The sequence below is a fragment of the Oryzias latipes genome, chromosome 4, assembly GCF_053564925.1.
Source record: "Oryzias latipes strain Hd-rR chromosome 4, Olatipes_Hd-rR_3.1".
NCBI classification, from domain to species: Eukaryota; Metazoa; Chordata; class Actinopteri; order Beloniformes; family Adrianichthyidae; genus Oryzias; species Oryzias latipes.
In genome coordinates this window covers 7,508,498-7,535,607 of record NC_136240.1, presented here as the reverse complement: position 1 = coordinate 7,535,607, position 27,110 = coordinate 7,508,498, and the positions used below count along the sequence as shown (strand labels likewise).

Genomic DNA, 27,110 nt, shown 5'->3' with positions numbered 1-27,110 from the left:
TGACTGATTCTTTTTGATAATTTTTTGCCGTTTTAGTAGATTAAAGAAACAGTAATGAAGTTCATTCATTCATTTTCTATTCCATTTAGTCCCTTTCAGGGTCACAGGGCTGCCGGAGCCTATCACAGCCACTTGTGGGCGAAGGCAGGGGATGCCTTGGACAGGTTTCCAGCCTGCCGCAGGGTAGAATGTCCACAATCACACACCCATTCACACCTGTTCACTCTCACACTCACACCAATTTAGAGTTGCCAATTAACCTATGAAGCATATTTTTGGACGGTGGGAGGAAGCTGGAGAGAACCCACGCATGCACAGGGAGAACATGCAAACTCCACACAGAAAGGTCCCCATTAATGTTGTGTTTTTCATGTCCCCCAGCCAGGACTTGAACTGGGGGCCTTCTTGCTGTGAGGCAAGAGTGCTAACCACTGCACCACTGTGCAGCCTTGTAGTAATGAAGTTATTATCTGAAAAACGGAATTCTCTCTATTGCATGGATCTAAAACATGGATTAACCCTTGTGCTATTCTAGGTACTTTACCATTGGGAGTTGGGTCATCTAGAACCACTAGACAGTGCTCTGAACCTTTTTTCTTCAATGATTTGTGATCTTCACTGGTGTCCATGGATTACATGAAATCTCTCCACCTTTATCCACCTTTGTCATGGTAGGGAGAACAGGACAATGTAAGGGTGGGGTCATCTAAGTTAGCACAAGGGAGAAGAGGAAGTGCTCTTTGACAGGTTTTCATGGAGTCTTTCCGTACATTTTGTCAGTTACAGTACAGAAACAGATAAGAAAGCTGCAGGGACACATTTTTATTTTCAAGTACAAATAAAAGTGAATCAGTGACACAGGATAAAAAAATTAGTGTAGATGATGAAGACTGATGAAGGTTGAGCTATGGCTCATTAGGAGGATGTTTGTTGGCAGATGAACTTCCAAGGTTACATTAAGGCAGATCTATGTTTTAATGCTCAACTCAAACCACAACTATAGACGCACACAGATGGCTTGTTCTGCATGAAGATGAAGACTTCTGTCTGTACAGTCACAGGCTGCTGCTGAGGAACGTTGTCATTTTTGTCTCAGATACCTCCAAAGAAGCTCAAATCATTGTTTCAAAGCTTTGCCTCAGAGGGGATTCAGCTGACGCTTTTGATTCGGTTTCTCACGACAAATTTCTCATGACGAAGAACAGTTGGACGAGGGGAGATTAAACACTTTTCCTGGAATAGAAGGGTCCAATTTGATGAACATTTCTACAACTAAATTTTTTCAGTTAGATTTGTATAACTTAAACAAAATAACCATAATCTTACAAAAGTACTTGAACCCAATTCTAATTATTAATTTGTGATTGATAAGTAATAGGGCAATGTTTCGTTAGTTGATCAGGCTGCCAATGAATCGCCCTTTTAGAACAAAAATGTACATTTAAAAGTAAAGACTAAGTTTAAAGTTAGTTAAATGATTTGATTTGACATAAAAAATTGTAAAAATGAAAAAATGTTTTTTAAATAGCTTTACCCTTTACCTTGTTGTCTCATTGTAGCTGAAGAAGGCACTGTCCATGTTAGTTGAACTTGTTTTGAAAACACACATCTTTTTCTGTACTCAGAAAACACACTTATTATTATTTCTTATTATTGTGCCTCTGCTTTTTTTGTTTTGGGATTCAATTTAAGTGTTAAATACCCTTTTATTTTGAGTACAAAATTGAGTACAAAAATTAAAGGAGTTATTGATTGTTTAATATTTAAAAAAGTTTTGTTTGCTTTACAATGCCTTTCTAAAACAATGATCATCTTTATTTGTACTTATGATCATCAGCACTTATTCCTATGTCCATTTGTAAAGTAAATGAGTATCAACTGCAATTGTTTGATGTAAGTGCCCTTCTTTACAGTAGCAGCAGAGGAAAACTGTTCTGAATTAGTGTTAAGCCACGCCCACTCAACAGCAGCCACTGTGAATGTTATTTTGGCCAAAAAGAGGCAGAAGTCAAAGTTGGCTACAACAAACTGTTGAAATTCTCACAAATGTTACTGCACATTGTATATTTTGAATCTTTCGGGTGAAAACAAGAACAAGAGGATAGATAATGCACATCGGCTTCAAATGAAGCCAGTCAGAGCGCATGCCTGCATGCAGAGGACGAGAAGGGTCCAGTCTGCGAGATGAAGAGCACTTGGTTTCATTCATTACTTTAACCCTTCATGTGGGTCCAGAAATGACCGATCAGGTCAGTTGACTCCAAGGTTCTACGAAGAAACCTGTCCTGGTCTTGAGGTCTGACTCTACAATGATTCAGATCCTGGATCAGGACCCTGTTTCTATCAGAGGAGAAAAGCCAGTAAAAGGAGGACATGTTTAGAGTCCGTGGTTTGGTACTTAGAGGTTCTGGTTTCCTGCAAACTCAGACAGAGGTGAATCCTGCTGGAACTTCTCTTCCAGTCTGAAAAATGAATCGCCACTTGGTCCACAAGTCCAAGAACACGTCAGATATCTTCATTTTACAGAAAATCCTGACTTTTCAAATGCAAAAAAATGATCTTTGTCCCTTGTATGAGAAATGTTTGGACTCTTTCTTCACCTTTTCCTTTTGAAAAAAGGAAGCCAGACTCCTATAGGCAGATGGAAAGTGTAGTTTCTTCTCTGTGGATGAAGAAAAAGGCTTGCTGGATGGAGGCCATCACACTAACAGAAATGGTAAGGACTGTTTTAGGGGGTTGAATGACAGTTCTTCAGTTCCTCAATCCCGATCTTGTTTGTGACAGACTTTCCTTCAGTGTATTAGGTGTGTGACAAGGGTAAAGAACATGCCCATTCTCCTTGGGTCAAATCAGCAGCATCCTGTTCCTGCAGGATTTTGCATCACTTTCAGATAATCCTCTGATATACTAGTCTGCTTCCACCTCTGAGCCCAAACGCCCTGGCAGAACCACGATGCCTGGCTCAAAGGAGTCCAGTTCTGTTGGCACAATGAGTCCTATCAGAACTCTGCCAGGGTTTGCTGAGTCTCCAGGCCCTCACACCTGACAGATGTTGTAGTAGACGGTGTGTGCATGACCCTGGCCCATGGAGTCGCCTGTCATTTCAAACATGCAGTCTTTGTGCGTGTGGATCTCGGTCAAAGGCACGTCCATGCTGTGGGAGTTGTTGTGTGGAGTTTGCGTCCCATATGATGGCACAGGCTGTGGAGGAAACACAGAAACAACTCAGCAACAAACCACGGAAAAGCTCATCTCAAACTACAATAAGGGGTGTACGAAGACAAAAAATGTACAGGACCTGCAGGTGGCAGGTTATTTTCTTACTCTATATAAAGTCTTAAATACAACTTGATTTGAAGTCATATTTACTTAGCCACGACCAAAAATGTGTTTCGACCAGCAGAGATATCATGACACATATCCATGACACCTCACTAGAAAAGCTTCTGGGTGTCATTTTCTCCAGAAGTTCAAACCTCTTCAGTTGTCTTCTTTGAATGTGCAGGACAATAGGAACTACTTTAATTTCTTCCTGGATTAGAAATAAATCAAAGCTCAAAGCTCAGACAAACCTGGATGTCTGAGCTTCAACTACTATCTGTCTGTTAGTCAATATCCCACTCCATCCTTTCCTGACTTGTAAACAAACTGCATAAAGACGTAACCTCTTTCTCTTGGGGCAGCAACTCAATCTGAAGGCATTCCACATTCATTCTAGTGGAGAACGCCATAAATGGACACACCCACAAGCCTTTCATCCTAAATTTATTGGTGACCCCAAAGAGGCAAAAAGAGTTATATTGACAGCAACTGCAATTGGGGGGCTATTTATGGGTTGGATTGTTACGGACAATATGAGCACTGGACAGAACAAATTCAGACAAGAAAAACAATTGAGAGGTCCAGCAGTCTAGTCTGGTCCCTGCCAGACAACTGGTGCACCAGTGGACTGGTACAGACTAACAGCAGTTAGTAGGGTCCAGGTATGCTTCACAAAAAACCCAACGGAAGAAAGATGGAAAATAATGAAACTATAACAGAACCAAAAAATCCTCAAACTTTACAAAACAAAACCCAAAGTGCTCAAGCACATATGTGGAACAACAATAAAGTGAAATGCTTGGTGATGAGCTGGTTGGTGGCTTAGCAAGATTCAAACTGACATCCAGGGAGATAATCTGTTATGGTTGTTGGTCCAATGTGAGCAAATGCTGCAGTAATCTAATCACATGTCAGCCTGCAGGCATGAATGAAGTAACAGGCTTATGTTTCCAATCTAGGACTCATTTTTACACAGACAGTCTACAGGTGACACGATTAATAGATTTATTCTTGAACAATGGCTTTTCTGAGGGAAAGTCCACTGTTCATATAGAAATGTGCTCCTTGCACAAACCCAAAATAAAGGCATAACGTCTCAGATATTATGAGTTGTATTGATAGAAACACTATATGCTAGAAAAATCTGAACCCTGGAGCCCTTTGAAGCAACGGTGTATAAAACAGGCTGAATAGCAGTTTTAAATCAGTAACACAGAACTATTTCTGGAATTACTGAATACTTTTGGACTCTAAGCATTCATACAAGACAGTGTTTTATGTGGCTGTAGTTTAATGTTCAAAGGAACAAAGGTCCTTATTGACCTGTAGATGCAGAAACTGTCTTTGGATGAGGTAAAATAACATATACTGAGGTTTTTCTTGTGAAATTATTTTTTTCAGACATGTTGTCAATACTCCATACAGGCTAGAATTTTGTCACTCTGTTGTACCTAGAAGAACATGAAACGCTGTTGGTACACAGAGAGGACATGACCTCCTAACGCCATCTAACCCTCATTCTGGAATATCATAGCTGCCACTGCTGGAAGACCTTTTTGGGCAATTGTTATTATATTTTATAAATCTTTTTACCTTTCCTGTCCCACTCAGAGGAAAGTCCTTCCGGCAAAGATGCCCAATGATTCCCGCTGCCAGAGCGTCTCCGAGGACATTGATCATGGTGCGAAATCTGTCCCTGCAGAGGCAGAAGAACAACCGTTTTCACCACGACCAACCAGAACATTTGATGCCGCAGGTTTCCTTTTGTTGGAACTCTGACTTACAGGATCCAGTCGATGGCCACGATAAGAGTGATGTCATCGGGTGGCAGACCCACCGAGGTGAGCACAATCACCATGGTAACCAGGCCAGCCTGGGGGATCCCAGCTGCACCAATGCTGGCTGCCGTAGCTGTGATGCTGGAGATGTTAAAGGAAAAAGTATTTGTCACAAAAAAAGAACATCAACTGAAAGATTGCATGCTGCTCCAAAAAATTGATCTTTCTTTAAAACAATAAAATACATTTTATTAAAAAACAAACAAAAAGTCTCTGCTGCTTTGACTCTAAAAGATATGAGCATCAAACCATTACAGATAATTTAAAGTGGTCCTCTAAAGTCAAGAGTAACTTTGGAAACTCCTCTTGTTTTTTGCATACATGACAGTATCTCCTGCATATGGTTGCATGTTTATTTACTCAGACATACACCGATCCCTGTGGGGGGTCTTACCTAATGGTGACCAGCTGCCCAAAGTCCAGCTCATAGTCATTAACCTGAGCAATGAAGATGGCCGCCACAGCCTCATACAGAGCTGTTCCGTCCATGTTGATTGTTGCTCCAACAGGAAGAACAAAACGAGCAATCTGCCGGTCAACATGGCAGTTTTCCAACAGACACTTCATGGTGATGGGAAGTGTGGCAGAGCTAGGGAGAGGTGGAAGTCAAATACATTTCCCCAAAACGTGACCGAAACCACAAAAGAATGGGATATCCCTGACCTGGAGGAAGTGGCCAGAGCGATCACCATGGCCTGCAGCAGCCCGCGGATGTAGGTGAAGGGGTTCTTCCTGGTGAGGAGGAAGTAGAACAGAGGAAGGAGGATGAGGCCGTGGACAAAGAGGCCGGCCAGCACGGTGAGGCCGTACCACCCCAGCTTCCTCCCAAGGGTGCTCGGGTCCTGCATGTCCAGAATCTTCCCAGCTACCAGGAAGATTATCCCAAAAGGGAAGTACCTGTAAGGATAACAAATACAACCTTAATTCAGATCGATGCTAAAATATACCAGAGAGCTTTAGGATGTCACCGTGGCGTGTCCTGAGACGTGACCCTATGCCTGCGTGTATAAAGATGATCGCAAAAAGGGGGTGCTAAATAAACTACCTAGTGTCCGCAGGTGAAATTAGTCATGATATTTTTCTAGCACAAGACAAACTCATAGGTTTGGGTCACAAACCCGCTCTTCCCACCTTACACTGCTCTTCAGACTGAAGTACAGTCCTATTGTTCCCTCTATATCAGCTGTTATGATGATGGAGAGATGAAACAGTTTCTCAGTTCTTTTCTCAGGTTTTAAAACAAATTTAGGTTCTTGTCCGGGCTGCACAGTGGTTGAGTGGTCAGCACGTTGTCACGTTCTCCTCGTGCATGCACAGGTTTTCTAAGGGATCTCCGGTTTCCTCTCACAGTCAAAAAACATGCTTCTTTGGTTAATTGGTGACTCTAAATGACCTCTAGGTGTGCATGCGTTAGTGTGTGTGTATTTGTGTGGCTCTGCAACAGGCTGGCGACCTCAAAAGTAGCTGGGCTAAGGGAGGGGGTTTAGCAGGTTCTGAAGATGGATGGACTGATGGATGGTCATGTCCATCAGCTGCTCAATCATGAAAAGTTTGCTTCCAAAACACAACATCATGAGCAGTCCAGAAGAAAGTCCCAAAATGTTGCTGCAGTTTAAAAAAAACTAAAAATGTATAGAACATTTTAAAAACAAAGGTTTTCTGTCCTTGATTGACCTGATCCACAATTACTAATGTCGTCTGCTCTGAAGACACACATCCACAGCTCTGTGGGTTATTTACACTGGGGTGGGCATCTTTAGCACTTGTATTGCTGCCGGTTTCAATTAGATCAGCTGCTGAAGCAGCGGCAGAGCGGAGTTCCACAGCGAGAGGGGCGGAGTCCTGCAGAGGGAGAAAGCGCTTGATGACACAAGCAGCACGTTTTCAGCACCTGAGGGGTCATCAGGTCAGATGTTCACAACCCTGCTGCACGTCAGAGGATTGAAACAAAGACAGTGCCACCACCACACAGATGGGAGGGCCAGATTTACAGAGATAACACTGAGAAGTACTAAAGATTTATGCCGTGGTTCTTCAAAAAGAGGGTCAAAGGAAGAAAAGCAGATTTTTTAATCAAACAAAAAATTACCATTTAGTGCTTAAGATCTATTTATCGAGGTGGGCGTCTCAACACCATACCTCCTTTCATCTATCTTCAGAACCCACTAGATCTCTGTTAAGGTCATGGCTTCCCGGAGCCTATGCCAGGGCAGGGGCAAGGTGGGGCACATCCTGTCATTTTGCAGGGGCGAACACTCACACTATTAGGAGCAATTTAAAGATGCCAGTTACGAAGCAAGTTCTTGGAGTGTTGGGAGGAAACCCACACATGCACAGGGAGAACATGCAAACTGCTGACAGAAAGAACACAGCAGGGATTTGAACCAGGGCCTTCTTGTTGTGAGGCAAGAGCGCTAACCACTACACCCCTGTCCAGCCAATAAAAAAACCATCAATGCCCATTTAAATAAATACTAAAATAAACCCTCCAGGTGTTATGAGCATATGAGATTTCATCTTACCACACAGCAGCGTTGATGATCTTCATCACGCACTCATTGATGCACTGACACACATTGACCAGAGGGGCTCCACGCTCACCCATCCTGCCCAGCAGCAGACCTGCAAGATGATCAAACATGCCACCTTTACGACAAACCATAAGAATGAAAAAACTCCTACAATGAACCAGACTCATGCTTCATCTATCGTGTTTCAAGTAAAGCTTTGGTCTCAAGGGTCACATCTTCTAATTATTTATTTCTAATTATTTTATTTTTACATTATTTTAATTACAATAATTTAATTAATTATTTTATCTTAACATGCCAGCTGTTCTCTGTCTAAGACAGAAAGATGTGTTGATTTGAAATCCAGACTTCAGACTAAACAGGTTTGATGAACACTGTTCTGCACAAGGGTCATGGTGTGAAAACTTTCTGTTTTACAGTTGGTCAGTTTAGTTCTCCGAATGTGAGAACCTGCTCGTTGTTATGGATTGGGAGGAGCTGGTGCTCAGGGAGGTGCTTTTTAGAGAAAAACTCAAATGTGTGAATGGATCAAAATACTGCTTGGTTTTTGTGAGGAATTAACATTATAATATACTTGAAAGCTCAAAAATGTTGATTTTGCATGATATTGGCCCTTTAACAACTTGATTTACTCTAGGTTGGATCGTAGGAAAGGAAATCGATTTATTTAATAATTGAATAATCGTTGCAGAACTAATGTTCATTCAGCAGATAAATGAGTCATGACGGATGCTCAGTTCTAGAACCATAGTTTAAACACGGTGACCCGAGAACTCTACTGTTCCGCTCACCCATGGTGGCAGAGAAGATGACGATGCCGAGTACGTTCATCTGCTGGCTGGTGCCGGGACTCGTCTTATACATGACCTCTGGGGGAGGAGTTAGCTCCAGGTACACCGTGCGCCCGTTGGGGTTGCTGTCGTCAGGGATAATGTAGACAAAATTGGGTGTGATGGTTCTGGTCGGGACTTTGAGGATGGGGATCAGGTCGGTTTTGTACTGCAAAGAGACAGCCAATTGATTACAGGGAGTCATAAAACTAAACGAATCTCAATGGGGTGTGGTCCAACCTGCTGGAATGTGGCTTCGATCAAGTTAGAGGGAACCATGTTTCTATAAAGAAAGAAGAAAATGTAATTATTATTTCAAAAACTAATAAATTGAACAAAATAAAACTAAAATGTAAATAAATGTTAATGAAGTGATTTAATTAACTGTTTAGACACTTGAAAAATCTCAGTAGAAAGCATCCAGGACTCCTGCTTAACCCTATGACACCTGAATTTATTTCCAGCTTTGGAAAAACAAGTCACTTATGTTTTTAGTAAATGTTAAGTTATAGTAATTTAGGAACTGAAGTGATTTCATGCATTAATAGACGTCAAGGGGATAATCCTATAACATTGAAGAAATTGTGAAATGAGAATTTCTAACTAACATCTGGTGTCTGATTTCTTGATGCAGTTGAAGGATTCCAAAAGCAAAAATAATGAGGGCTTTGATAAAGAGCAGCACCTTGTCTCTATAGAGAAAAGCTAGTTTGGAATGCTGTTTCTCTTTCGGCTTTTCCCATCAGGGGTCACCACAGTGAACGAGTCACATGGTAAACTTGGTAATGTTTTACGCTGGATGCCCTTCCTGATGCAACCCTCTCAAAGCAACCAGGCTTGGGACTGGCACAGAAGTAGAGAAGGGAACAGGGAGCAGCCCGGAGTTGAACCCTGGTTTCATGGATGGAAGGTGCTGCAAACCAGCACGAGCTAAACCGGCTCCCAAAAGCTGGTTTGGAATAAAGGCCTGAAAAAATGGAAACTAATGAATGAAACTGTCAAACTTTCTTTGTTGACAGATTTTCATTTTTTTTTTATTCCTGCCAGCAGATGACGCTGAACGAATTCAGTAAAACTCAAATATTTAAAATATTTCTGGAGGAAGTGGCTGGGGTGAGGGAAGTCTGGGCATCTCTGCTCAGTCTGCTGCCCCCGCGACCCGGTCCCGGATAAGCGGAGGAAGATGGATGGATGGATGGAAATAACTTGACAGAATCTTTGCAGGGTCTCTCTTGTAAAGAAGGTTTTGATCAAAAGAAGTCCTTGGATTTACTATAGGAGAATAACTTCTTTGCTGCTCTATATAAATCCTTTATAGGAAGATGCTCTTGGCTCCACCGGTGTTTGAGGCTTTTCTGCTTTAAATGTCTTTTTGAACACGATGGCGCAGCCACAGATTCTTCACAAAGATCTGTGCGAGCATGCTGACATTTTCATTAAAGTGTCTCTTCCTGGTCTGACGTTTCCTTTGCTCAGATCAGCTGACCCTCAGCGGGGTTGGAGGTCAGCAGGATGACGGCGTGTTTGATCCGCTCGTGCAGCTCCTTCCAAAGCTGGCACGGTCTGCCAACGTGTCACAGCAGAGATCACCACTCGGGTAATCTATCACTCATCCCCGCAGGATTACTAAAAATACACTGATCAGCCCGAGCGGTAATGGGATTGATGTGAGTGAGTGAGTTTCACTGATCTATGGTCAGGTGACTTGGAGCGCTGCACAAGCTTTCTGTTCAAGAAAACAAGTCAACCCCGAATACCGGGTCGACAATCTCAGTGATGCATAAAAATATGAGTGTGGCGAGGATGCAGCATGCTCTTTGGCGTTGATCTGCAGGAAACAGATTCTTCACTCTGAAGATAACAAGGAAAATGATTTCCATTATTTGTGCTTCCCTTTATTTCAGAGTTCCATTCATTTATTTTGTTTTATTAATTTTAAAAGTACGACAAAAACAGCACCAGACATACAAAAGACAGCCTTGGCATAGAAAATAATGACACTGGGTTACCACTGCAACATGTCTACTTCCATCTAACCCATGTTCACCTCCTCTACATCCATGAACCTCCTCTTTGGTCTTCCCCTCTAGACCTCTTTTCTGGTAGCTCCAACCTCAGCATCCTTTTCTCAACATCACCACTGTTCCTCCTCTGAATGTGTCCAAACCATCTCCACCCGCTTTCCTGCATTTATCTCCAGAACATCTACCATGATCTGTTCCTCTGATGGATTCATACCTGATCCATCCTGGTCTCTCCTGGTCTCAACTCTGCACTCTCCATTGTTGTGCACTAAGAATTTAAAGTTCTCCATCTTCTTCCCCTCTGCTCCTGTAACTTCACTGTTCCACTTGAGTTCCTCTCATTGACACACAGATAACACACAGTCTTGCTGCAGCTGATCTTCATTCTTCCAGAGCAAACCTCCACCTAGATGTTCCTTCACCTGCTCCCTGCTTCTCACTATACATCCCAATGTCATCTGCAAACATCATGATCCACAGAGATTCCTGATAACCTCACCTGTCACTCTGTCCATCACCACAGAAACTAGAAGCTGATCCTTGGTGTAGTCAAACCTCCATCTTGAACTCCTCTGTCACACCTACAGTACATCTCACCACTGTGTTCCAGCTCTCATTAATGTCCAACATATCCAACGTTCTTCTCTGTCTCTAGACTTTCTTATCCAAACCACAGCTCCTCTCTCTGGATCCTGTCAAAGACTTTCTGTAGATCTACAAATACACAATGCAGCTCTTACTGACCTTCTCTGTTCTTCTACAGGAACATCTTCAACTGTTGTTCATAAATATTTACTTCTGACCTCACTCTAGCTTCTACTACTCTTTCCCACAACTTCACCGTGTGAACCATCAGCTATGTTCCTCTGTAATACTGTAAATAAACTGAGCACAGTAATTTTTTGTTTAAATTTTAACTTCAATTTTGGAGTAACATTCTTGAAAAAGTAATTCACCAGCAGCTAACTGCTTTCTCCTGATGAGCAGAGGTTTTCAAGAATTTTAGGCTCCATCACAGCACTGAAACTGCTCTGACCAAGGAGTTCATGACACGGTTCTTAATGCAGACACTGGCAACATCTGTGTCTGTGCTGTCGGATCAGAATGCGACCTTTGACACAGACGATCGTGTGATCCTGCAGATACTAGAAGGCCAGGTAGGCATCTTTAAAACTGCTCTTGAATGGTTAAAGTATTATTTCAAAGGCAGGATTTGTTTACTGGGTTTAAAAATTGTGACTGTCTCAGAACAAAGCCTTGACCTCTTTTAATAATGTTTTGAAATTATTTTGATGATAATCTATGATTTTACTGTTCTAAATGGGATTTTAATGCATTACCTGTTAGTCATGTTTACATTTTGATTTCACATTTCTTGTATTGACCTTTTCTATGTGCATCTGGTTTGTCTTTTCTGTAAAGCAATTTTAATTGCTTAAAGCATGAATTTAGCTTTTCTTGCTTTTCCTTCTGTGTTTTTTCTTGTCTTATCAGTAAATAATTAAATCTTCTGCTACTTCAATTTAATTTTTTTGAAAATCTTCACTCAAGCCCAAAAAATACCTTAAAAGACATTTGAAATGTCTTTTATAATAAAAAAGGCACAGTGATTATCTAAAATCCTAATGAAGTAAAGACACAAGCCTAACATGTATGCTCATGAGCGCAAAGTTATAAGATTACACAAATAAGCATTATTGAACAACTGTGACATGTTCTGGACAAAATATAAGATCCATAAAGCTCAAATTCTCATTCAATACAAAAGCCTTTTAGCAATCTGTGGACTTTTGGAGAATTTTTGGAGAACTGCCTGCTCAGGATTTACAAAACCAGAAAATTTTAATTTGATTGTTAATAAAAAAAAACAAAAAAAACATTTGCATTAAATATATTAAGTTGGAGCGCATTTCTTGAGCTTCCTGTATTTGTTTGAAATGCCAATTAAGCAGAGGAACTCCACAACATTCAAATTCTTTCTATTTTTTTTCCAGTAAAAATCTTTATGCTTTCAATTCAATCATTATTTCTAAAAGAATTTGGGCACATTTTCCCACATGTAAATACATTTTCCCAAAATTCTGATGACCTGTGCCCCCCTTACCTGATCAGGTCAAGCAGGGCGTCGGCTGACGTCATCACAGGGCCGCCGCCCAGCCGGTTGCTATCCATCTCTGTCCCCACGCCGGGTTTGATGATGATGACGAGTATGATGCCAACTACCACGGCTATGAAGGTGGTCCACAGGTAGTAGGTGACGGTGAGGACACCCATCCTGCAGCAAGCCTTTGACTCCATAGACGACAACCCCGACATCAAACTGCGGAGAAACAACAAAATGATGCCGATGGCAAAGACTCACAACTGGCTCTTGATTTAAACAGTCTGGGGTCTGCTAGATGACAGTGAACCCAGCCCGTATCATCAGCCCTCCACCGCTGTGCTTGACTGTCTGAGGAGTTCCAGATAAAGATCTAATCAAACGTCTCGTTTTATGACTCAACAGGCTGCATCGTGTGTTAAAAAGCTGTTAATTTCCTATTTTCCTGGTTGTTCATGTCTGCCAGCAGAGATGTTGGTGTCTGTTGTGTAACAGCAAACTCTTCTGTCTGACAAAAATACTAGTAAAAGTTAACTTGGGCGATCTTAACCCATGCAACTGGTTATGCTGCTGCCATTCTTTTTCTGCTAGAGAGACAGTCTAAATGAAATGAAATTCCATAAATAGTCACAATTATTTTTAATAAACATAAATGATATTTTTTTAATATTAACAAAGTTGTGATTTATTTTGTTTGCTGATGATACCAATATTTTTTGTACAGGTAAAAAACATTGATTAGTTGCTGAATGTAGTTGAACAAGAATTTAAGTTGATTAAAAAATGTCTGATTCCAACAAGTTATCCCTAAATAAAAATGTAATTACATTTATGATTTTTCTTCTGGTAATAGAAAGGTGGGAAACGTGAAATTATATCTAAGTGGTACAGAAATTGAAAATGTTCAAGTCTTTAGGTGCAATAATTGAAGATAAATTGTCTTGGAATTATTGTATAAACTACATAAAATACAAACTTTCTATATCTTTGGCATTCTGTTAAAAATTATTGTTAAACAAAAAGAGTGTATATCTTATTTACTGTTCATTAGTTGTCCTGTATCTTTCATATTTTGCAGAGGTTTGGGGAAATGCAGGAAAAACTATTATTGAATCAGTGGTTAAATAACAAAAAAACTATTAGAATAATTAATAGAACAGGGTCATGTGAACCAACACATTCTCTATTTAATTTAACTAAAAGTTTCAAATTAAAAGACATTGTTTATAGTAAAATATTAGAAATGGTCTATAGAGTTAAACATTTAGTAAAAGTTAAACATAATTTAGTTTGAAAAAAATAGAGACTTTTGCTTTAACAGTTAGTCAGTATAATTCAGCAGGTCTTCATCACTTTGAACATGTTAAAATTAGAAATAATGTTACGATGTGTTTCAGTTCTTGGTGTGAAATTATGAAATGAATTGAGTGATGAATTAAAATTAGGAACATCTTTTTACAGTTCAAGAAGAGTCTAGAATGTAAATGCACAGAACAATTACAAAACCCAGTTGTAGAAGGACTTTATTTACTTGTATCCATTTGTAAAGGATTGTTTTTTTATTTTGATTGTATCTACTTGGTTTGTTAAACTGATTAGCATGGACATTGAGGACATTGAACAACAAGCTGCGTATGCTTCTGCCTATTATCTTTTTTATTGGTTGTTTGTTTATACTGGATATTATATGAACAGTACAAATGGTAACCTTAACCAATAAACCGATGAATGAATTAATGCATTCACAGTGCTTTTTTATACCTGGATGTGATGAGAGGAAGGATGAGCATCTTCAACATCCTCATCAGCAGCTCTCCAGGAAAGGAGAAGTAGATTTTGGCCTAAGAGGATCAAACATGAGGGAGTGAAAATTGGAATCAATAAGACATTTAAAATAAAAAAAACCTTTCTGTTTAAAACAATTGCAAATAAATGAGACCATAGATAAATCTGGGAGTGACAAGAAGTGCTGGAAACAAGGAAGAAGGACTGATCTGAGTGAAGGATGAACCCCTAAGGAGTAACAAAGACAGATGCTCTGACACAACCTGCTGTTGAGGCTTTTAGAGACTTCACTGCATTGTACATATCTAACAAAAATAATATTGATGAAAGGAAAACAAACTACAAAATGTCTATTCAATTTATAACATCATTTTTTCATGGAAAACCCCAAAGAAAATTTCACATTGAAAAAAGTTTAATCCCAGCTGTGGAGCCCCTGTGGTCCCTCGACGTTCTGTGAATATTATTTATATATTATTTTGTGGGCACAAAATAATATATAAATAATATATAATTAAGCTAAAAATAAATAAACAAATAAATAAATAAATAAATAAATAAATAAATAGGCTAATAAAAGATGAATATTTACTGGGACCAGAAGACATGAAGTCATCCAACATTCTGCTTACTCATTTGAAGTTTTCTTGCTTTTTTTTAATAAAAAAAACGTACCCCCCCCCCCCCCCCCCAAAAAAAAAAGGTGTCTCCAGACAGTGGCTGGGATAGGCTCCAGCATCCCTATGATGGATGGAATCATGAAATTTAAACTATCCTTATCCAATTAATTTCAGATCAATCTGATGAGTAATCTTCCTAGCCAGCCTGCGTCCCCTACAGGGCGACTCCTGAGCTGTTGACAGAAGCCCCTCCTACAAGACGATTGCTAACCAAAACAGTCTAAATGACGCCTTGAAGTTACTGAAGAGCAGAAGGTGTGAAATGAGTGACGCCAACCTCCGTCCGGCTGAGCAGGATCAGTTCCTCCAGGAAACAGGACTCCAGAATAAACAGATCTATTTTCACCTCACGGATCAGATCCGCTCACAAACACTTCCATGTGTGAGTCCAGAGTCGGAGAGTTTCACAGTTTACTGCAGATGTGACGAGGATCAGTTCCTGTTTTTCCAGAGTTCCTAGAGAATCATATGTGACACTGTCTGACAAAAGTGGGATGACTGCTTCCTATGTAGCTCACATGTACTCTGTTCAAACCTGTAGGTTGTGGAGGTATTACAGACACTTGCTCTGATGCTCTGATCACTCTCAGTGTTGCATGTTTACAGCATCCATAGCTAAGGATTATGTTTCTATTTACTTGACTTGTTCATGCATTTTTGTCACTGTAGAACATTTTCCTTTAATAGAAATGAGTGAATTTTGATATTGTGTTATTTTTTGGTTGCTGTCATAGCTAACTAAGAGTGCAGCTGTGTTGCCAGGTTGGTGGCTTTTTTTCTTCTTCGAATCACAAAAAAGAAAAGCTGATTCTTCTGTGAAATGCCATGTGTGACTGATGCCAGCTGGAGATCCTAAGAGGTGGAAATAATCAATTAAATTTACTTGAAAAATTGGAAACGCTTTCTTTTACAGTACAGAACTTAACGTGTACTTAAGTGGTATTTACTATTAAAAATAATAATAATGGTACTTATTGTGTAACTACTGGGTACTTACAGGTTATTTACATAGTACTATTTATGGGACTTACTGGGTACTTACATGGTACTTTTTTGTGTCTACTCTGTACTTACATGGTACTTGCTGTGTATTTATGTGGTACTATTTGGTTCATACTGATGTGGTACTTACTGGGTATTTACATGTTGTGCAAAGGTGTCTTTGTGGTACTTAGAGCATGTAAGAACAAGGTAAGTACTATTAAAGTACCTTGAATTTAAGTCTGCACTTGGGCATAGCTCGGCTGCCGGAGCACGCTCTGCATGAATGGACCCAGACATGGAGATGTGATTATCAATGCTTTTGTTGAGCTTTTTAAAATAAATAAATAAATAAATAAATCTCTAAACATGCTTCATGTCTTCCATTCATTGTAATGAGAGACACACAGACAGAAATGTGAAGGTATCTGCTGTAAATCCAAGTATTGCTTACATCCATGTTCCTGACTGACTTATCACGTGAAGTATTACTTTGTGGAAAAAAAAGTAATTATTGTTTTAACCCATGTAAGGTCACAGGCTCTATAGAAACGACCCAAATTACCCTGTTCAAACGTTTACACACCCAGATGTCTTTGATCTGAAAACATCCAGACAAGCCGATACAAAAAAAGGTTTGAATGACAGCTAAAGGTAAACATCCTCACCACTCATTTGTCTGTTATGAATGTGTGTGCACAAAATGTCTTGGAGTTTCTGGGCTCCCAACAGACCCTTGTATCCTTCTTCCAGTGCTACACTGAGGTTTCTGGATCCTGAGTCAAGGTGAAAGCTGAAGAACTGTCAAAAGATCTACGGGAAAAGGCACCTGAACTGTACAGAACCGGAAAAGGATATAAGAAGATAGCCAAGGAACTGAGAATGCAGGTCAGCAGTGATCAACTTTGATCAAGAAGTGGCAATTGATGGGTTCTGTTGAAACCAAACCACCGTCACATCTGTTTCTGCCACAACTGGCAGAAAAATCATTAGGGATGAAAAGAAAAACACAACTTCCACTGTGATCCAGAAAGCCTTTTTGTGACGTAAATGTCACAAAATAGCTGGCTTACAATGCGCCAAACAGCACAGAATCAAACCTCCAAACCTCAGGACCAAAGTAATTTGGAAACCAAGACTGAACTTTTTGGCCACAACCATAAACGCTACATTTGGAGAGATGTCAACAAGGACTTTGATGATAAAAACACTATTCCTACTGTAAAACACGGAGGCGGACCGCTGATGGTTTGGGGATGTGTGAGCTACAAAGGCACAGGAAACTTGGCCAGAACTGAAGGCCAGATGAATGCACCACATTTATCAGAAGATACTGGAGGAAAATCTGCACTTTTCAGCTTGGAGGCTGGACATGAGACATTTTAACACGAGAATGATCAGAAACACAAGCCCAAGTCCGACAGAATAAGGTGAAGGTTCTGCCCATCTCAGTCTCCAGACATCAATATTACTGAGTCACTCTGCAGAGATCTCAAATGGGCAGTTCAAGCAAGACAACCCATGAATTAAAGAATTAAAGGAACAAAAAAAAATCGTTCCATTGAAATTATCAAAGTGTGTGGGTTTATTTCAACGTCTTCATAAAAAAACACACATGTGAGCTGCATACATCGTCATTTTTGGTTTCCTTCACTTTGCTACATTTACTCTGTGGTTGTGCATCTTAGTGGGTTAAATATAAAAAGCTTAAGTCAGCCACAAAAACGAAGACTTATCCACTATTTCCAGACAACTTGCTGGCTCGCTTAACTAAAATAGAAGTGATGTGTTAAGAAATTTTTCTACATTTATCCAAACAACTGACTTCAAAACAAATTCACTTTAAAGAATTTTTTTTTTCAGGATGATTTTTTCCCCCCTTCCTGAGCTTTTACGCAAGCGTGTAAAAATGTTTTAGCACTGACATGACATGCTGCTGTAAAAACAAGATTTTTCTTTCCAAGCGGTTCTTTTTCTTTTCAATATCATGGAAATTAATCATTCTTGGAGTAAGGGACAAAAACAGCTAATATTCAGTCCTCACAGCCTCTCCTCTAACAAAAAGGAAGCTGAAATTACTTTTTTATTATTTCAAAGTTTGTTGCCAGCTCTCAAAAAAATGCTGAAGGAGAAACAACTTCATTAAAAACATTCAGTGAGATAAATGTGGCACATGAAGAAAACAGATAAACAGCAGGATATAATAAATAGATAAAACTACATTTCAGTTCCAGTCAAAGCAAAGTAGAGTTGTGCAAACAGCACAGACTCAATGAAGAATATCCCAAGACAGAAGGTCAGCATGAGGAGCAGATGATTTTCTCTGGATAAACTCCTGAACACCAGTCTGCTGCAAAGGGGGAGCAACGAGGACTTCTGCTGCCGCCAAACAGCCGTGCGAACCTTCTTCCTTTGCTGAAGCAAGACTATAAACAGAAATGCTTAGGTTTAACCGCGGCGTGTGACACTTTTGTGAGCTTCGTCACGCCATCTGAGTCTGCAGGCGTCAGCGGAAGTTCCTTCATTTCACTTTCATGATCCAAGTTCTCTCTGAGCCCTAAACTCTCAAGCAATTCTGATAATAAGTCCAATAAAAATGTTCGGTTCTCCGCAGTCCAAATATATTTGAATTTGGATCCATGTTTTTCCAGTCCTATCAACAGCTGTTGTAATGCTGTTGTGACAGAGAGTGAAATAAGGTGAGTAATTTACAGACGGAGAAAAGTGTGTGTGGCAATTACTAAATGCTGTTGGGGAACATAGTTAATAAAATATTCCTTAATTCAAAAAGAACAGATCAAAATTCCAGTAAAAGCAAAGCGTTAAAGTATTATGAGTTATTTCTCTGTGAACCAGTGTCGCTCACCTTCAAGTTCAAATTAAGTTCAAGTTTTTTTTGATTGTGGCGCCTTAAAATGACTGCAGTCAAACAAGGCGCCTCATATTAAAAGCTTAAAACATTAAAAACAACAGCGAGATTAAAGAGATTAAAACAGTTACAGGTAAAAACTATGAATAAATCTCATGAACACGTAAAAACGGCAGATAAAAGCATCACAAAGACTGTGTCAAAAAAAACAAAAAAAATAGATTATAAGAAGTTTTTAAAAAAGGGGGTGGCTTGCCAAATGCTCAGAAATAAAGCGTTCCACAAAGAACAGAGAAGCTCAGAGAGGTACGGCGTTCCACAATTATGTAAAGATTTAAAAGCAAATAAAAGAATCTTCAAATGAACTTTAAAATTCACAAGCAACCACTAAAGGGTAGCCAGAATAGGGGTGATGTGGTTTCTCTCTCGCACTCCAACCAGGACCCGAGTAGCAGCGTTCTGGAACAGTTGGAGGCATGAGAGGGACGACTAGCCAACTCCAGCATGAAGAGAATTACAGTAATCCAGCCGAGATGCAATACAGTTTTTCTCAGTCGCTTTAGTACAATTGTCAGATCAGAATGAAAATCCCAAAACTATTTGTTCAATCTTCACATCATGATGTCACTTGTGCACATCATATAAGCAGTTTCTCACTTCTTTGAACAAGTTGCAATTGCTTTGGTACATCCATGCAAATGATTATGTACAATTCTCTGCTCTTTGCTACATTATCAATTGTTTATGTCATGTTGATCTAAATGTATTATTTAGTTCACTGTGCAATAGTCTTACTCCTCAAAACACCTAGTCATTAGTTCATCGTATAAGTCATTAACTGCAAAATGGTTGACCAAGTTGTCATAATGTGACAAACATATTTCGCTGCATTGCAAAAGAGGATATTCGCTGTGATGTGGATGAGAATTTGTGGCCTAACATACAGGAACGACAAGAGGTGTAGGAAGACCACACCAATTCCTACTGCACTGCCTGTGCTGTTGTACAGAATATTGTCCTATCTTTTTTTTACCTTTGTGTTAATGTTTGCAGTGGGTTTTTTCCATGTTGGTATGACATGGTCTGTCAAAAAATTACAATATGAACAATAAAAGTGTAAATGTGAATCTTGTCCAGTCTCTTGCAATCAAACAAAAAAGGTGTAACTTACATTTTACAATAATTGTCATCAAAACTTTAGCCATAGTTTACATCAGAACCTCCCTCTAAAGTACACAGTTATATTGACAACATGACTAAGTCATTTGACTGTCTTGTTCGTAGACAATGACACAAGGACTTGACATTCTGATGGCACTGACATGTTCAATGACATAAAGACTTAGTTTTGAGAGATGAACTAAAGATTTTGAGTAGGTTACAGGCTTTTGCAAGAAATCCATGGTGTTTTGCTGTTTGTACAAATTGTTTTGAGAAATGCACACACGTATTTGCAAACTTCAATTCTGATCTGAGAATTGTACTAAAGCGACTGAGAAAAACTGTAAAAGCATAGATTTCTGTCTTGAAATGTTTAGTTAAAAATGCCTCAAATAAAAGAAACTGGATTTTACCACTGAACGGATTTGGCTGTTATGTTTAAACCACTGTCTATTTTAAAACCCAGGTCTGACACAGACTGTTCTAAAAGTGGAGCCAGGAGACCCAACTCCACTTAGGAGGGGTCACAGGAGCTGCTAGGACTAAACAACATCACTTTCCTTTTTTTAATCATCAAAACTTAAAAAACTCATAGCTATCCAGTCTTTGATGTCTTTTAACCCTTGTGCTATCTTTTGGGGTCCAGATGACCCCACTCCCAACATTAATGTGCCTTGGAGGACCTTTTTTCTTCAATGATTTGTGATCTTCACTGGTGTCCATGGATTACATGAAATCTTTCCACCTTTATCCACCTTTGTCATGGTAGGGAGAACACGTCAATGTAAGGGTGGGGTCATCTAAGATAGCACAAAGGTTAGATAAGACAGTAGTGATGTGACAGAGCAAATTTTCTGAATTAGTAAATATATCTGACTATCGTCAGCAGAGCAGTGAAAGGAAACCATGTGTTTACTCAGGATGGAGCCCAGAAGAAGGAGGTACATGGAAAACAAAAAGGGCCTAAACTAAAACCAGTTTAGGACTGGTTTAGGACCGGTTGTTGTGGTACCACCAACAACAGCGGAGCAGTTAAAGAATAGGATCCAGACAGTCACATACATTAGTTCTCTCAGCCAAAAGCATGAGAACCAGTCAAGTGCAGCACCAAAAACCCCAACCAAACCATTCAACCTGGACAGTTAAAGAGTTATTAGTAAGCTATTTGAATACGTAAAAACAGAAAAACAGCATTTCTTGTAGAAAAGGGGTTGACAATAACAAATGACTACTAGCCAAAATCTCCTTGGTCTTCTGACAACACCGACCACGCCCAGTTTACCAATTAACCAACTTACTGAATACATTGTCAATAAATATCAAACTCGATCGAATTCTCTGGTTTACGAGAAAAAGATAAGGGTGCTTCAGTTTAACGGGACTTTTTTCAAACATTCATTGCTGATTCTTCAGTTTATGTTACAGAAAAATGTGCACGGAGGAGATCATCATCCCATGTTTGAAGTGACAAATGAAGGAAACACCTTCATGATCTCACAAATCTTTTCTGGGTGACAGTGAAACGCTTTTGTATTTGTCTACGTCTTGAAGGACTCATGGAGAATTTTTCTGCAGGTTCTGTACCTGTGAGGACAGCTGGGTTCCTCTCAGCGTGAAGCCCAGCGTGCAGCCGGTGATCACAGCCACCACAGACAGCGTCAGCAGCCCGTTCCTCTTGCAGAAATCCCTCACGCGCCTCACCAGGTCTCCCGTCACTGAATCCACGAAGAAGGACTTGATCCGCTCTCCCATTTTCCTCTCTGTGCCCCCTGGAGCGAAAGAACTCTGGTCCGAGCGCACTTCCTCTTCACCCCTCGGTAACAGAAGCTCATCCATCACCTCAAAGGTTGTGGGGTCGTCCTGGCACGCTAACAAAGCAGAGGTCCACAGAGGAGCTAACCTTTTCCAGAGAAGGATTAGATGGCCAGTGATAAGAGCAGAGGCAGCCACACAGACTTACAGGACTAAGAGGCTTAGACAGGTGGGAGGAAAGCTCTCCAGCCTTTGTTGTGGCATCTGGTCCAGTTGGTTTTCTTTTCAATACTTTTTTAGTGAATGGAGGTCAGATGGAGATGCTCCACCTAAGGAGGACAGTGGGGACAGCTCTGAAAGAGGGAAATGTCAGAGTGATCTGCAGAGATCTGTGGCTAAGCCCTTTGCATCATTGTGGGAGTTTGCTGCTGCTGACATCACAGAGATGCTTTCTAAAGTATCTCTGTGATGTGTGCCAGTGCTTCAAGCATTCACACTAACATCGCTTTTCCACTACCGTAAGTTCTTTAGCTCATTTAAATCACTTCATAATTTTTCCAACATTTTCATATCAAAACGTTCAGCTCATTCAGGACTGTCCTGCTTGTACTTTTGGTACTGATGTGTTATGAACTTTACGAAATATCAAGGAAAAAATTTAAGCTGTGAAGGGTGTTGTATGTTCCGCCCTCGCCGCCCACCTTTGACCCTGCCTCACTTGCTAAGCAGCCCCTATGGGCTCCATCCTCATGGCCCCCACTTTTACAAATTTCTGTAAAAAACAAACAAAAATACACTCCTTTTTTTCAAATTGCTGCTTTTCTATTGGTTTTATTTCTATAGCAACCATTATTAAGTCAGGACTATAAATATTTGGACAGAGACACGTTCTTTCTAATTTTGTGAAGGACCTGGTCTAAGGTGGACTCTCTGCGTAAAATGCGATAAAAATCCCTCTATTTAACAGTTTCACAAGGCAGAAACTGTGTTTAATGTATTCTTTACTATCTAAATCATAATTTAATCCAGTTTTGAGCAGTCCAGGTCCTGTGGTTTTTGAACAGGACCTGGTTCTAGGGGATCTTAGGCTACGTTCACACTGCAGGGCTTAATGCTCAATTCGGATTTTTTCAAAAAATCCGAATTGTTTGCTAGACCGTTCACATTTCCAAGTAAATCCGAACTTTTGTGATCTCCAGTGTGACCGTGACACGACCCAAACGAGACCCGCATGCGCAGAAGCCAGAAGAATACTCAACGGTGAACGACGTCACTTGTTGTTTGCGGAGCCAACGTTAACAATGGATGTCAACAACAGTGTTGTCAAAAGCGGAGCTCTTTTTGTAATATTAAATTTATTTTCACGAAGGAGCAGCACAATTACAATCTTCTCATTTTAAGAAGGCATTGGAGTCGGGATCGTCTGTATCCACTGTAGTGGAAGAGGAATGTGTATGTGTTGGGGCCGCGCCCCCGCGTGTGTGTGTGCAAGCGCGTGCCGCGATAGAGAATAGGTGGGGGGGCAGTGTGGGCGCGCATTCATGTTGTGTGTTACGGATGACGGTAATAAAAGAAGGTTTCCCCCAAAATAAATGCTATGGACTCTTTATTAACCCGTTCTGGAGAATCTAAGGATCAGAACAGGGAGGAGGAGGAGGATCGCCTCGGGTCCCCCGCGCTTGAGCACGGTCGGAAAGGCCGGGGAGAAAGAAAAAAAAGTTATCGCGGGAAAGGTTCAACACCACGCTCTGCCATTTAGCTGGAATCTTTTTCAAAAACCGCCCAGTTGCGATAAGAGCCCTGGAGTTTGGCCTGAATAGAGCGATCAGCCCAAATATTAATCCAAATATTAATCCTTCCACTGACTGGTCTCAGCAGCATCGTCCACCATGGTTGATGTTTACGTTCTCGTTCCCGCCTACTTCAACGCAAAATGATGACGTTTGTTGCGTGTCGATGACGTACGGTTCGGAATCAAGTCGCCTGGCCGGTCAGACGGCGGTCGCAATTGAAAAGAACGGCTACAATTCGGAATCAGGACGGCAAACCCACGGGGCCTGGGTCGCAATTGAAAAGATCGGATCTGTGTCATTCAGACTGTCATGAAAAGATCGAAATTGGGCCGCTTAGGGGCAAAAAATTTGGAATTGGGTCGTTTCAGCCTGCAGTGTGAACGTAGCCTTAGTGGGAAAAGTGCAGTGGAATGTTCTTTTAGTGCCCTCACAAATCGGAAGCTGTGAATCGAGAGGTCATTTAATTCAGTAGGCACATATTGAAATATTGAAGCTACTTCTTTGAAGGCTATTGTGAATCCCTCTGCCACTTTCAGGATGAAGAAGATGCTTCACTGAAAAAGATGCCTTCTGAATCCATCTCATCAGGTCCTATTGAAGGTAGAGCTGTGGTACTCATACATAGTTTTTTCCTGCATGCTTTCATTTTCTGTTAGATTATTTAGGTGACCTCAGATGCCCCTTCAAATATAATAGAATATTGTATTTATTATAAAAGTTTAGGCGATGGGATGTCCAGGATCTTTTCTTAGTGTCATTTCTATCTTTTCATCGTTATTCTATTCTCTTTGTGGGGGAAGGGGACATGAAGACCAGCAGTGGGACAGGAAGGAATGTATGGATCCTTCTGAACTTGCTGTTTGTGCATCTCCAGCATCTATTTTATTAATGACCTTTTTCTCCATGCAGGAAGAAGATGCTTTACTTCATGACCATTCAGGCAACCACATGGAGCAGAACTCCGTCATTTCAAGGAAGATGTTTCCTGCCTGATGTTCTGAAGATGGATGAAGGAGAACAGAAGGAAATTTTGAAAGAGCTCCCAAACTGCTCCCTCGTGAGTGAATGTGACGAGAGATTGATGGAACTGAGGGAGCTTTTCGTTTTTTCATTTCAGTTTTTCATCGACTGTGAAACATTTCGCACAGAAATTATGGATAATTGAAAATTAAAGGTGTATGTGTGTTTTGAGAAACAGTAAATCGCAGTGCCTGTCGCTTTTTAAAAAAAAGTTTTTTTTGTCTATATTTGTATATGTGTAATGCACAAATGACTGTAGCATTACATTCATTCATCTTCTACAACACTTTATCTCTTTTGGGGTCACGGGGCTGCCTATCACTTGCTGGTGAAGGTAGGGGACATCCTGGACAGTTTTTTGCAGGACCACATCACACACCCATACACTCTCACATCACACCTATGGACACTTAGAGTGACCAATTTACCCTTTAAGCATGTTTTTGGACGGTGGGAGAAAGGCCTGGAGAAAACCCACTCATGCATGTTCAGCATGGGGTCAGGAGTTTTACTTTCCACGATTAACCGACCTGAGACTATGCACTCCTGGAGTTGTGTGAGACTGAGCATAAATACACAACAGTTATTACACAATATATTGGTGGAACCTGGGTGTGATAAATTATATATTTTGTATTGTGATATAACTATACATACAACAATAAACCATTGATCAATAAAGGACAGGTAAAGTTAATCTTTATTTCCAAAAGAAAAAGTTAGTCAGCAGCTTTGTTCAGTCTGCCCTTTTCTTTTCTCCTGTAGCCATATGGGAGCATTTAAAAAAAATAAAACAAAAGATCTTAAAGCACGATTGTACATATCCTAAAGATGGTTAATTGCATTTATTTACGTGCATTCAGACATAAAAACAGATGGAAATTCACATTGGCTGTCTCGGTAGCAGCAGCACAAGAGTTGAACTCTGTTCCTCACGTTATTAGGGACCTCACCACCAACTATCTGTTTAAAAGGCACCTAAAAAACTGGTTCATATCACAACAAACATGTCTACATTGAACTATATTAATGACTGCCTCTCTTTATCCGATCTGTCACCTTTTGTCTTTTGTATTTGTTATGTTTCTCACTGTGAGCATGTTTTATGCATTTTAAAGAATTGTTCATTGTACATGTATATTCTCTATAAATGTATTTAATTGATGTTTTGAGGATTTTTGGTTGATGATTTTAACACCTGTCCGGGGACTACAGATGAAATTTAGCCTTTGGGCTAATTCTGGCACATTGCAGCCATGCTTTTAATTATGCACTGTCCCTGTTAAATAAACGAATGAATAAAAAAATAAATTAATAAATAAATGCAGCCAAGATGCACATTGCTCCATTGCCCGCACGTATTTTAAGTAAGGATAAATAAGGATAAAAGTCGAGCACACATGCTTCCTCTGGGTCCGTGAGGCCAAGCAAAAAGTACTGCTTTCGAGCCTCAATTTGATTTACTCCCTAATATTGCACAAGGAAACTTGTACAATGCATATATGTGAAGACGGCAATCGCGGGATAATTTGCCTCATCTGCTAGGTGGCAATATTGCACATGGAAACTTGTAAAATGCGAAGAAGAAGAGGGGCTCAACGTGGGCGGGGTTAATATTCCGTAGCATTCAGGCATTCCGCGATAATGAGCGTTCCTCCTGCCGCAGCCAGGGGTAGTCGATGGCTTCTGCATCCAGAGGTTCTGGGTTCAGGACCTGAGTTTTACAATGTTTTGGTTTTATTTTTGCATTGCGTTTATTTTCTTCATGTAAGTGTGTTTTGCTGTGTCATGCACTTCTCATAGAAAACGTCACACATTGTGTTTTACCTTTTTTTTTTTTTTTTCATTAAAAACATTGTTTTGTTTTACGTGTTTTCATTATCATTTCCACCTTGAAGTGTTACAAGGAGCTTAGATGAAGCATATGTCGATGTACGTCCAGTCCGCCACCAGAGGCCGCTATTCTGTGTGTTTTCAAAGCCCTGAATGGTTGGTTCGTTTTTCCAGCACAATTACATGAACCCTGTGAAAGCTTCTTGGGGCTTCTTTTCCCATCCCTAGTTTATTACTTAACAAAAAGCGTTGCAGAGCAGGGAAACAAAAGTAAACTTACTGTGAGCTAAACAGGAAACCAGGGCAGAAGACAGTCAGGGAAGAGACAGTATGGACCAGCACAAGAAGAAGACAGAGGCAAGACTTATATACCCCTTGTGCTATCCCATGACCCCACCCCAAGTTGACGTGTTATCTCTACCATGACAACTGTGGATAAAGGTGAAATAAATAAAAAAGGTTCAGTCTAGTGGGTCTAGATGACCCAACTCCCAACGTTAAAGTGCCTTGGATAGCACAAGGGTGACAGGACTGACAAGACACAGGTGACAACCATCAGGAGAGATTGGAACCAGGGAAGTAAAACTCAAA

At 40.3% G+C, this 27,110-nt stretch overlaps 1 protein-coding gene across 2 annotated transcripts; it reads right to left on the bottom strand.

Annotated features, from left to right (window-relative positions):
- Positions 1 to 807: 807 nt before the first annotated feature.
- LOC101174903 (excitatory amino acid transporter 5-like) lies at positions 808 to 27,031 on the bottom strand. Of its 2 annotated transcripts, XM_078946491.1 has the most exons (13): positions 26,800 to 26,977; positions 22,082 to 22,202; positions 21,706 to 21,989; positions 14,407 to 14,486; positions 12,649 to 12,864; positions 8,761 to 8,803; positions 8,482 to 8,689; positions 7,682 to 7,781; positions 5,823 to 6,056; positions 5,554 to 5,748; positions 5,106 to 5,240; positions 4,915 to 5,017; positions 808 to 3,201 (listed from the first exon to the last, which is right to left on the bottom strand). In XM_078946491.1, the coding sequence occupies exons 3-13, from the start codon at positions 21,955 to 21,957 to the stop codon at positions 3,037 to 3,039; spliced, it is 1,731 nt and encodes a 576-aa protein (XP_078802617.1). In that variant the 5' UTR covers positions 21,958 to 21,989; positions 22,082 to 22,202; positions 26,800 to 26,977; the 3' UTR covers positions 808 to 3,036. The 2 variants fall into 2 exon arrangements, with proteins under 2 accessions (XP_078802617.1, XP_011472087.1); XM_011473785.4 differs by having other exon boundaries at positions 21,706 to 22,202; positions 26,800 to 27,031.
- Between the last annotated feature and the right edge of the window lie 79 nt (positions 27,032 to 27,110).

What these genes read in the sequence shown, in the direction of transcription:
- LOC101174903 (XM_011473785.4), bottom strand. Translation starts at nt 21,957, where the DNA reads ATGGATGAGCTTCTGTTACCGAGGGGTGAAGAGGAAGTGCGCTCGGAC. An exon ending in GCCCTGCTTGACCTGATCAG is followed by an intron (nt 8,804 to 12,648) that starts GTAAGGGGGGCA and finishes CTTTCTTTATAG; the next exon opens with AAACATGGTTCCCTCTAACT. An exon ending in TCGAAGCCACATTCCAGCAG is followed by an intron (nt 8,690 to 8,760) that starts GTTGGACCACAC and finishes GTCTCTTTGCAG; the next exon opens with TACAAAACCGACCTGATCCC.